This window comes from Hypanus sabinus, chromosome 2, assembly GCF_030144855.1.
Source record: "Hypanus sabinus isolate sHypSab1 chromosome 2, sHypSab1.hap1, whole genome shotgun sequence".
Lineage (NCBI taxonomy): Eukaryota > Metazoa > Chordata > Chondrichthyes > Myliobatiformes > Dasyatidae > Hypanus > Hypanus sabinus.
In genome coordinates, this window is record NC_082707.1 from 70,947,877 (window position 1) to 70,960,952 (window position 13,076).

Here is a 13,076-nt window from a genome sequence, read left to right on the forward strand (position 1 = left end):
TTAGCACATGCCAATGTTAACTCCCTAATCAACTTGTACCCAATATCCACGCTACTGTTTGGGGGCCTGTACACAACACCCATTAGGGTCTTTTTATCCTTACTGTTCCTCAGCTCAATCCACACAGACTCTACTTTCCCTGTTCCCAAGTCACCTCTTGCTGAATCTCATTCCTCACCAACAGGGCCACCCCACCCCCTCTTCCCATATTTCTGTCTCTACGATAGCACGTATACCCTGGTACACTCAATTCCCAGGCCTGATCCCCTTGCAGCCATGTCTCCGTTATCCCAACAATATCGTAGTTCCCCATTTTCATCTGAGCTTCAAGCTCATCTGTCTTATTTCTGACACTATGCGCATTCAAGTATAGAATTCTTAGCCCATTCCTCCTCTCTTTGCTTAAAACACTGTCTACTGTACCTAACCCAGCTCCTTGAACTTCCATCGGGCTAATTGCACCCTGAATTTTGATGACCTTCTCAAGATCACACAAACCTTCTACACATTTAATCCCATGCTCCTTCTGACCAACCTTCTGGATCTGGATCCCTGCCCCCTGCACATCTAGTTTAACCCCCCCCCCCCCCCCCCGAGCAGCACTGGCAAACACTCCTGCAAGAATGTTAATACCCCTCCGGTTCAGATGTAGACCGTCCCTTCGAAACAGATCCCAATGTCCCTGGAACAAAGACCAATTGTCCAGAAACCTGAACCCTTCCTTCCTGCACCATGCTCTCAGCCTCGTATTAATGTGCATAATTATTCTATTCTTCACCTCACTTGCACGTGGCACAGGTAGCAATCCCGAGAGTGTCACCCTGGAGGTCCTGCCTTCAGCTTCACTCCTAACTCCCTGAACTCTCTAAGCAGGACCCCCTCACTCACCTTACCTACATCATTGGTCCCTACATGGACCACTACATCTGGGTTCATGCCCTCGTTCTCAAGAATAGCCTGCACCTGATCTGAGATGCCCCGGATCCTGGCACCAGGGAGGCAACATACCATCTGAGACTCCCAATCTGCCCCACAAAATCTCCTATCTGCCCCCCTAACTATAGAATCCCCTAAAACTATCGCTCTCTTCTCTCGTTGAGGGTTCAACCTCTGTGCCAGGGGCAGGACCACTACAACTCATTCCTGGTAAGTCATCCCCATCAACAGTATCCAGTACGGTATACTTATTGTTAATGGGAATGGTCTTGATAATGAGTCTACATATCACATGAGAAAAAAAGCAAGTTATGAATCATAAAAATAGGATCTATTGATTAATCTTGAATAGATCTTGACAATTATGGGCTCATATTTCAAGGGGTATAACCATTGATTAAATAAAGACAGAATTGTTGTTTTGTTATATCATTATAGGGAAGACATGTAGCAAATACCGGTACAACATTTTGGAAAATGGTTTATTCATGTATTTTCAATCCTTATAAGCTGAAATCAGGTTGAGAACTCCTTTACTAACTAACAACTTGTCACTGTTGACACAAATTATCACACCTCCACATACATGCAATCTTCACAGCCCACTTCTCCTGTGAAATAGGCCTGCTGCCACTGATGCTTCTAAAGGGCTTAACATGCTCAAAATATAATGTACATTACAGCATGGGAGAAATGAGCATGGAGAAAAGGAACTCACCATGTCCCTTTTCAAATAATGATCTGATTCCACTTCTGCTCAGTGTTCATTGCAGACAAAAGATGAAAAAGTACGATCGATTTACTTAAAAATATACATTTGATTGAGCAATTTATTGTCATTAGAGAACATTTAGGAGATGAAGCAGTAGTTAGTGAATATCTTTTGCATTGTTGTTATAATGTCAAGTCTATCAATACAACTTGGCTCCCTGTTTGAAATCAGTTAATCCGGAGAGAAAAACAATGCAAAATGGGGCATTTTAGTCAATAGAAGCATTGTGTGTATTCAGAATGAATTCTCTTCTCAAATAAGCATAGGTTAACACTTTTAATTTGCTTTAAAAACAGCTTATTTTCATTATGGGAAACTGTTAGAATTATTTGCATTCAGCGCACACAAAATGCCGGAGGAAGCCAGCAGTGGTCTCAGCCCAAAACGTCCACTGTACTTTTTTCCATAGATGCCGCCTGGCCTGCTAAGATCCCCCAGCACTTTGTGTGTGTTGCTCAGATTTCCAGCATCTGCAGATGTTCTCTTGTTTGTGATTAAATCATTTGCATTTATATTCTGATGGGTTAGGACGAACATTGACTAATCAATTTAGGCATGTTACAAGCTGGACATGAAGTTGAATGGTTAGCCCAAAAATCTGCAAAGGCAACCTGAAGTGGTGCCTTAACACGGACACAGCCTTGTATTAATGACTGTTCAAGTTTAGAATCAGAAGTAGGTTTAATATCAATGGCACATATATATCATGAAACTTGCTGTTTTGCAATGACAGTACAGTGCAATATATAATAAAAAGTGTGAATTATAGCGAATATATATAAAAAAAAGAAAATTGAATGAGTAAGTAGTGCAGAAAGAGAGGGTAAAATATTGAGGTAGCCTTCATGGATTCATTATTCAGAAATCTGATAGAGGAGGGAAAGAAGAAGAAGAATTTTGAGTGTGCATCTTCAAGCTCCTGTACCTCCTCCTTAGCAATGAGAAGAGGGCATGTCCTGGATGATGGGGTCCTTAAAATCGGATGTTGCATTTTTAAGATACCCTGGATGCTAGGGAGCTGGTGCTCATCATGGAGTTGGCAGAGTTTACAGCTTTTTCTGATCCTGTGCAGTGGCCCCTCCATACCAGATGGTGGTGCGATCATTTAGAATGCTCTCCACAGTACATCCGTAGAAATTTTCAAGTGTCTTTGGTGACAAACTAATTCTTCTCAAACTTTTAATGAAATATAGCTGTTGTCATGCATTCTTGTAATTGCATCAATATGTTGGGCTCAGGATCAATCCTCAGAGATGTTGACACCCAGAAACTTGAAACTGCTCACTCTTTGCACTTCTGATCCCTCAATAAAGACTGGTATGTGTTCCCTCAACTTCTCTTTCCTAAAGTCCACTATCAATTCCTTGGTCTTACTGATGTTAAATGTAAGGATTTTGCTGGAACACCATCAATCAGCTGATCTATCTTGTTCCTGTATACCTCCTCATCACCAGCTGAAATTCTGCCTGCAACAGCTGTGTCATTGTTAAATGTATTGATGGCATTTGAGCTGTGCCTAGCCAGACATTTGTGAGTGCAGAGAGAGTAGATGAGTGAACTAAGCAAGCATCCCTGAGGTTAATGCTATATCATGCAAAACAACAGAGTAACAGATCTTCAGAAACCAACAAAAAAATCAGATAAAGTTAAAACTGGATCCACGTTATGGGGGCACAGTAATGATTTTAGCCTTTTTAGGTTATTCAGGCCAGGACTTCCCGATTATTTTGTATTTCATTAATTAATTATACTGTAAGAATTTCTTTTTATTTAAAAAATGTTAACATTATATTTGTACTTTCAACAGATTAAACACACCATCACTTGCAAAATGTTTAGTTCAGCATTAGTATTTCCTCATCTACCACACCTTGAAGCTTTACACTTCTGCCACAATTCTCAAAGATAACAAACTTATCTATCTACAGACAAGAGAAAATCTGCAGATGCTGGAAATCTGAGCAACACAACAAAATGCTGGAGGAACTCAGCGGACAAGGTAGCACCGATGGAAAAGAGTACAGTCGACATTTTGGGCCGAGACCCTTCAACAGAACTGGAGAAAAAAAGATGAGGAATAGATTTAAAAGGTGAGGGGATGGGGCTATCTAACTACCTTGCCACAGATCCATTTCTTAAATTTCATCACATCTAACTCCCCACCTTTATTGCAGGCACAGTTGCACTTCCTCTAACCTCAAAACAATAATGTTCCCTTTTCCCTTCATTTTCATCAGGATCACATTCTTCCCCCTCAAGCAGAAATTACTTGCAGTCTGAACTCAAGCATCAGTGAAAAGGAAAGCATATTCTCACTCCGCAGAGGGCTGTGTATGGATTTGTTTACCAAATGTTAAGAATTGAACTATATTAATTCGGTGTTGTGTTAATATTTTGTCAGAATATCTTTTACTTGGCTGGAAAACACAGAAAGCAACGCACACCAGCATGTTTCAACAAACAGTAAGTGATATAAATAATATATAGATGCATAATCTCAAATCCAATTTAAACACTAACAAACATATTACAGAAACCAAATAACATACTTGCTATTATATGTGTTACCTTACAAAATTACAAACCATTATCCCTCCACTTGCATGGGTAGGCTATCAAATACATTGGGTGTAGCAAAAACTAAGGGAACTTTTATTATAGGCATTAAACAAAGTTGGTGTCAGTCATCACTTATCTTCACACGCAGGTCCCAGGTTATCCTACCCCTTTTTTATAATAGCTTATATCTTACAGTTCCATTACTACGTGCACGTTCCTTATGCAGGAAAATAAAAAAATCATTTCCAATAAATGATTATAGAGCAGTTAAAACTTACCCAGAGCTTTCATGTAACCCTCAAAATTCTTATTTTCTGTCATCTCCCATGTACCATTGTAATCTGCAGGCATTTTGTCAGTATTCCCTCAAAAAAAGAGATTCAAGGAAAAGAAATTTTTCAGAGGATCTACTTGTAAGCTATAGTATGTGCTCTTGCTCTTATATTGTTCATAGTTTTATCATGAAAGTCCATAGTTCAACAGATTAGATAATATTATCACATAAAATAGTGACAAGACTTTTACCTATTGCATAATCTTTTTTAGTCTTTGATTAAATAGCAAATTCATTAACTAGCCCTACTAACAAAGGCAGGCCTAAAAATTAAATCTGAAGAGTTGTTTTGTTATCAGCAGTTAGAATTTGTAATGGTTCTATGAGGAAGGACTACAATTTAAGACACTCCTACCATTGCACACTGAAGGTCTGGAATCTGTGTAAAACTCTTTCAGACATTGCTCATGGAATTTTGATGACAAGTAAAGTAGGCTGACTTAATGTAAATCTTGTCAGCAAGTACAAAGAAATGTCTTGCACCATGAATGTTGACATTTGAATCCACAGTGTCATGTATTTGCAAATTTTGTTAAAAAAAACTTTTCTGGAAAAGAAAATACAATCCAGTGCTGTATTTACAACTTAGCAGAGGCTCTTTATTTAAGAACAAGAAAATGCATCCTCCTTTTCTTGAACAGCAGGCAGCACACAGCACATGAATTGGCCAAGTTAACAAGCTTTCCTTGAGCTCAGAGACTGAGGATAACAAATAAATCAAGATGAATGTGAAGAAGAAATGCAGCCACATCAGAAAATGACAGGGCTCTTTTAACTTTGAGGTGGCTTGCTGCATCTGCCATATATCAGCTGCTGCGCTAGAACTGCAGGGTGGCATTTGTTGGGGAGAATTTACCCACTGAATCCTGGGCTCCTCAGTCCTCTTATTACTGGGGAAGGCAGTTACAACATGCAGGTGAGACAAGTGGGAACAGTGCAAGCAGCCTTCAGGTTCTTCAAGAAGAGATTTAGGTGATCAGTCAGATCAACTTTAGAGAGGTTTTAATGTACTGCAGTCTCCACATTTTCACAAAAGTAAGGGCCAATACTTGACTGTTACTTGGCAGCACTGGAGGATTTGGCAGAAGAAGAGCAAGGCGGGCAGCATTCTAAAGACACACTCTGAGGTGCTGATAGGACATGCCTATGTACACCTGGGAATACACTCTACAGAACATAGGCCCAAAGAGACAAGCACAGCCCAAGTCTGATAAGACCTTTCCCATATTCAGATATGGCAACATGTCACAAACCATCCAACAATTTCTTCTTAGAAAATAAACAACATTACTAAAGCCTAGCCTGCACAGTTAGCATCCTGGGTGCCTGCAATGAATGGGAAACTACCCGAATCTGATGATAAAATATCTTGTCACAGGACATGTCCTGCCGACCAATGCTTTCTGCTTTCCTCTACGAGAGCAGTCTGAAACACACAGAGCGAAGCATCACATATGGCTGACAGTGGCAGCCTCTGTCATCAGCACCCACTTCCTTCCAACATGTGTTTAAATTGGCATCCTCAAAGCCATTGCTAGTATTGGAACAGCCTCCATGTCTACAGGGTAAAGTAAAACACTGCAACCAGCTCATTGTTTACAACTTCAAGGTGGATTACAAGCATATGTCATTTCTGATTCAGAAATATGCATTTGCGTATAATGCTAATGATAGGATTCTTTGCAGTGTGGAGGATCAGAGGGATCTTGGGATTCACATCCATAGATCTGTCAAAGTTGATGGGCAAATTGATAAGGTGTTGAAGAATATTGGGCTTTCATGGGGGGGGGGGAATTGAGTCCAAGAGCTACAAGCTAATGGTGTGTGCGCATGCGCGCATGCTAGCCCTTAACTCCTGGTGGAGGAGTCGGGCACTGTCATGACAAGCGTTTTACACCAATCTCTTTGGTGATTGCTTATCATACAGTGTGTCTTGGGCATCTGAAACCTGCCAGAGCCCATCCCTCTCCAGGATTTTTTGGAGCTGGCTGGATTCGAACTCAGGATGCCACTACGCCACCAGCTAATGTTGTAGGTCTATAAATCACTGCTTGGATAACACCTGGGTATTGTGTTCAGATTTGGTTTCCTCAATATAGGAAAGATGTAGAGGAGGTTTTCCAAAATGTTGTCTGGATTAACAACAATGTCTTAAGTGAGAAGAGGTTGAGTAAGCTTAGGCTTTTCTAATTGGAGAAAAAGAAAATGAGTGGTGACTTGAAAGAGGTGGATTTGTCGATAAGAGGCAATGATAGGGTGGGCAGCCAGACACCTCCTCCCAGGGGAACTGGCTAATAAAAGAGGATGTAATTTTAAAGTGATTGGTGGAAAGAACAGGGACAATGTCAGAGATAGTTTTTTTCACAGAGTAGTAGGCCTGCCAGGTCTCATGGTAGAGACAGATGTATTAGGGACATATAAGAGATGCTTAAAAAGGCACATGGATTAAATAAAAAGTGAAGGGTTACGTGGAAAGGAAGTATCAGATTGATCTTAGAGTAGGTAGACAACATCATGGACTGATGGATTTGTACCATGCTGTATTGAGGAATGATCTCAACAACTCTGGGTCCAGCTGATCCAGTTTCAGACATCTCATCATCAGTAGCTGGTTGATGGGCAATAGAAAAGAAGTGCTGAGGCGAAGGAGGTCAGGAGTAGGGCAGTTTAATTGCAATGAGGACCGAGCATGCACCACGGTCAGTTGCATCTTTAGCTGTTGAGCAAGATCCTGAAATTCCAACCTAAAGCCTTTCTTCCACTATATTTTGTTTTCTCACTTTGACACTCCTTAAAAAATACACTTTTGACCAAGTTTATGACCATTTCATTTTGGTAATGCTCCTGTGAATATTTTTGGGTGATTTTACAATGCTGACAGTGCACTATCAATGTAAGTAGATGTGGAAGGATGTATGAAACTTCCTGTTCTCCAATCCTTTGATTACACCTTCCCTCCCAATTCTGGTGAGTTGAAGTGAATTGGAAGAAATTGACTGGATTTTTTTGATGAGGAGGGCTTCATTACTCTGTTCAGAAGTGCACTGAAGATTTAGATCTACTGCAGGTAGATCTTGAGAAGAGAAGCTGCAGAAAGGATTCAGCATTTTGGCAATAACTGGCTCAACAGGTCTTGTTGCTGAAGATTGCAGAAGACTGCACCTTCATGGCTAAAGGTAAATCGAGTCCAGGTTCACCTTTGATTTAAACCCTATGGGTTGGATACAGCTTCCGCCAGCAGCTTCCACATACCCCTCCCCTCCCTCCACTACAGCTGTTCTTCCTGAATGTTGAAGCTGGTGCTGGTCATTGAGTGTCTCACTCTCGTCATCCCATCTAAAGTGGATATAATAGCACTTGCAATAAGTTCTTCGTGCTTAGTCATGGTACATAAAACAAAACACATCAGAATTAAAAAGCTGGAAGCTAGAATTTCTCCCAGCAGACCAAACAGCAGAACCGGTCTCATATCCTTATTGTTCACTATAGTGGCTCTTCAATTAATCCTTCCAGAGTCTTTGAAACCAACATAAACACAATTTTATATACAGCAAGTGCACTATTGTGATTTTGAATTCCTGTCACACTGCAGACCTGATGGCAACATTGTGCTCAAAATTTCCATGTATTCCAGAGGGCTCGACATTGGTTCTATTGGGCACCCTGGTTGATTAAACAAAGATCTGAGCAGAAAATGGAAGTCAGCAGGACATCTGTGGGAACAAAAGCTAAATACTCAAAGCAATTTTTGTAGCAGTTCCAGCTCCGTGCTTGTTGGTTAGACTGGGTTAAACTCACTCTTCTAGAACTGCTTATTTCAATATAAAGAGAATAAACATATTCATCTTGAGCATATGAATTGATGTTTGGTTCTTATTGGGCACTATTGCCTTATGTGCAATAAATCTTCCCTTTTCAATTTGATTTTCTCGTGAAAAACTAGTCTACAAACATCTATATTAACTAAAACGTACTACCACATGGTTAGTTCCTTGAGATCCATATATCAAGAGATTTTCTTTAAGTCCTAGGAAACTTTTAAACTATACAAGTTATATTAGAATTTGTAGGGAAAAATAGATAACTGGGGATTAAATTGAAGATTAATTTGTAACATCATGACAAAATCTTGTTTACCAATGCCGTAAAGACTATTGTACAATGCAAGAATTCCATTTACGTAAGCATCGATTTTACTCATGAAACTGCTAGATATTTTAGTCCCATTTTGGGTTAAATACATGTAGACATTACAACACTATCAACATATCAATTTATTGTTCTAAATGTGACATATTTTACTGATACAATAAAAACTTAGCAGCAATATGCCATACAATACCTTAAAACTTCTCTACCATGAATGCCATTAGAGCTCTTCAACATTAATCCACTTTTCTGCCATATCCTCATGTACCTTGTTTATACCTACTGCTCTCATTTGTAAACCCAGTAACAAAGTATCACAGCTGGAGCTTCCCAAAAGTTTAAAAGACTCTAAGTGAACAAATTTTGCATCATTTTGGTCCTGGCTGTAACTTAATAGGCTTATGGATAGGTGCAACCAGAAATCTTTAATGGTACTGAGTGAATGTGCATCATTGAGGTTCTGTGAGGACTTCAGAAAGGGTAAGTCAAGAGAACACAAACAGTCCTCACAGGGGGGGTCAGGAGTAGAGACAGGAGTGAAATATACCAGCTAGTTGAGTGGTGACACTCAATGTCAGGAAGGCCAAAGAGCTGATTGTGGACTTCAGAAAGAGTAAGACAAGGGAACACACACTAATCCTCATGGAGGGATCAGAATTGGACAGAGTGAGCAACTTCAAGTTCCCAAGTGTTAATATATTTGAGGACCTAATCTGGCCCTAACATATCAATGCATCTATAAAGAAGGCAAGGCAGTGGTTATATTTCATAAGGAGTTTGAGGGAATTTGGTATGTCACCTAAAACTGTTGAAAATTTCTGCAGATGTACCATGGAGAGCATTCCTAACAGCTGTATTACTGTCTGGTATGGAGGTTATTGTACAGGGTCTAAGTAAACTGCAGCGAATTTTAAAATTAGTCACTTCCATCATGGGTACTAGACTCAGTAGTATCAAAAACATCTTCAATGAACGGTGCCTCAAGAAAGTGGTTCTTCCTTAACGATCCATATCACCCAAGACATGACCTCTTCACATTGTTACTGTCAGAAAGGAGGTACAGAAACCTGAAGGCACACACTTAGCATTCAGGAACAGCTTCTTCCCCTCTACCATCAGATTTCTGAATGGACATTGAATCCACAAACACTATCTCACTATTTATTTTATTTCTGTATTTGTACTACTTATTTAATTGAACTATTTGATATACTTATATATTCTTACTGTAATTCACATTTTATTCTATACTATCAAGTAATGCATTGTACTGTTGCTGCAAAGTTAACAAATGTCATGACAAATGCCGACAATATTAAACCCAATTCCGATAAACCTTCATCTTCTTGCTTTTCAAGAAGCTCAAACTATGAGAGCTTCAAGGAGTGGAAACATTCACTGTATTGTAGTGGTGTGCTACACGCAGCGCTAAAATAACAACACGGAGTTGGTAAACTGCAGTTAAAGAAGATTTTATTCGAACTTCGCGGCTTTGCTTTAAAGCCTCTCTGATCCCGCCCTCCCCGGGCGCGGATGCTGTAGGGGGCACATATTCACAGACCTGCGCGAGCTTTTCCCTTTGTTCGTGAAGCAGACCTGGTGCCCTTTTGGGACTGGCCTTTATGGCGGCGCGCTGGCTATTTGTGAGCCGGTTCGAGTGCGCTAGGAAGTGGGTCGCCACATAACCCCCCCCCCACAGAACCGGCGATACACCCCTCAATGTCCACAGTCTGGGCTGGACCCTGTTTGGGAGGTCGGCCCCTGCGCTGCGGTGCCGGGAAATTGACCGGTTGCGCCATGTCCACATGGGCTGGTTTGAGGTGGTCCACCGTGAAAACCTCCTCTCTCCCCCCAACATCCAGCATGAATGTGGACCCATTGTTCCTGAGCACCGTAAATGGCCCCTCGTAGGGCCGTTGCAGCGGTGGCCGATGCCCGCCCCTTTGTACAAACACAAACTTACAGTTCTGCAGGTCTCTGGGTACGCAGGTCGGGTTCTGCCCATGCTGCGAAGTGGGTATGGGGGCCAGGTTGCCGAGCCTCTCGCGTAGTCTGCCCAGGACTGCTGCGGGTTCTTCGTCGTGCCCCCTTGGGGCTGGTATGAACTCCCCAGGGACAACCAGGTGTGCGCCATACACCAACTCGGCTGACGAGGCGTGCAGATCGTCTTTGGGCGCCGTGCGGATGCCAAGTAGGACCCAGGGAAGCTCGTCGACCCAGGGAAGCTCGTCCACCCAGTTAGCTCCTCGCAGGTGGGCCATGAGAGCGGACTTTAGGTGACGGTGGAAACGCTCCACCAGGCCATTCGACTGTGGGTGGTGGGCAGTTGTGTGGTGCAGCTGTGTCCCCAAAAGGCTGGCCATAGCTGACCACAGGCTGGAGGTGAACTGGGCACCTCTGTCGGGAGGTAATGTGGGCCGGTACACCAAAGCAGGACACCCAGGTGGCGATCAGTGCCCGGGCACAAGATTTGGAGGTGGTGTCGGTGAGCGGGATCGCCTCTGGTCATCTTGTGAACTGATCCACGATAGTCAGGAGTTGCCGCGCTCCACACGACACTGGCAGGGGGCCCACGGTATCCACTTGAATGTGGTCGAAATGCCGGTGGGTGGGGTGGAACTGCTGCAGCAGAGCTTTGGTGTGCCGCTGCACCTTGGCCGTCTGGCAGTGCATGCACGTTTTGGCCCATTCACTGACCTGCTTGCGGAGACCGTGACAAACAAACCCGCTGGAGACCATCTGGACAGTTGTCCTGATGGAGGGGTGCGCTAAGTTATGAATGGAGTCGAAAACACGGCGCCGCCAGTATGCCGGGACAACGGGACGGGGCTGGCCGGTGGCGATGTCACAGAGTAGGGTCCTCTCACCTGGGCCTACGGGGAGGTCCTGGAGCTGCAAACCGGAGACTGCGGTTCTGTAACTCGGGATCTCCTCGTCTGCCTGCTGCGCCTCTGCCAGCGCCTCAAAGTCTACCCCTTGGGAAAGGGCATGAATGTTAGGGTGAGAGAGTGCATCCACCACGACATTGTCCTTACCCGAGACGTGCCGGACATCCGTTGTGTATTCAGAGATGTAGGACAGATGGCGCCACTGGCGGGATGACCAGAGGTCGGACACCTTCGTGAACGTAAAGGTAAGCGGCTTGTGGTCCGTGAACGCGGTGAAGGGCCTACCTTCCAAGAAGTACCTGAAATGCCGGATTGCCAGGTATAGCGCCAACAGTTCCCGGTCGAAAGCACTGTATTTGAGCTCGGGCGGTCACAGGTGTTTGCTGAAAAACGCCAGGGGTTGCCAGCGACCCGCGATGAGTTGCTCCAGTACCCCACTGTCTGCCGTGTTGGATGCGTCCACTGTGAGGGCGGTAGGGACGTCCATTCTGGGGTGCACTAGCATTGCGGCGTCAGCCAAAGCTTCCTTCGTTTGAACGAAAGCGGCGGCGGACTCCTCGTCCCAGGTAATGTCCTTGCCCGGACCCGACATCAGGGCGAACAGGGGGCGCAAGATTCAGGCAGCTGAAGGTAGGAAGCGGTGGTAGAAATTGACCATACCCACGAATTCCTGAAGGCCTTTGATTGTGGTGGGTCGGGGAAAATGGCAGACTGCGTCTACCTTAGCGGGCAGAGGGGTTGCCCCGTCTTTAGTAATCCTGTGGCCCAGGAAGTCGATGGTGTCAAGCCCAAACTGGCATTTGGCTGGGTTGATTGTTAGACCGTACTCACTCAGTCGGGCATAGAGTTGACGGAGGTGGGACAGATGCTCCTGACGACTGCTGCTGGCTATGAGGATGTCATCCAAATAGATGAAAGCGAAGTGCAGGTCGTGTCCCACCCCGTCCATTAACCGCTGGATCGTCTGTGCGGCATTCTTCAGGCCGAACGGCATGCGGAGGAACTCGAAAAGGCCGAACGGGATGATGAGTGCCGTTTTGGGGACGTCGTCCAGATGCATCGGGATTTGATGGTATCCCCGGAAAAGGTCTACCTTGGAGAAGATCCGTGCTCCATGCAGGTGTGCTGCAAAGTCCTGAATGTGCGGCACAGGGTAGCGGTCCGGTGTGGTAGCCTCGTTCAGCCTGTGGTAGTCGCCGCACGGTCTCCAGCCTCCCGTCGCTTTGGGCACCATGTGCAGGGGGGAGGCCCATGGGCTGTCGGACCGCCGGATGATCCCCAATTCCTCCATCCTCTTGAACTCCTCCTTCACCAGTCGGAGCTTGTCCGGGGGAAGCGGGCGTGGAGGGGTGGTCCCTGGGTCGGGATGTGGTGCTGTACGCCGTGTCGGGGCATGGCTGCCGTGAACTGCAGTGCCAGAACCGATGAGAAATCCGCC

The 13,076-nt window shown here is 44.1% G+C and overlaps 1 protein-coding gene across 1 annotated transcript in view; it reads right to left on the reverse strand.

The window, feature by feature from the left end:
* LOC132404877 (retinol-binding protein 2-like) overlaps nucleotides 1–13,076 on the reverse strand; it is a 57,737-nt gene that overhangs the window by 38,117 nt on the left and 6,544 nt on the right. The window contains exon 2 of the mRNA XM_059989442.1: nucleotides 4,546–4,632. Coding sequence (XP_059845425.1) covers nucleotides 4,546–4,618 — 73 coding nt within the window. The 5' untranslated portion in view covers nucleotides 4,619–4,632. The remainder of the gene's footprint in view (nucleotides 1–4,545; nucleotides 4,633–13,076) is intronic.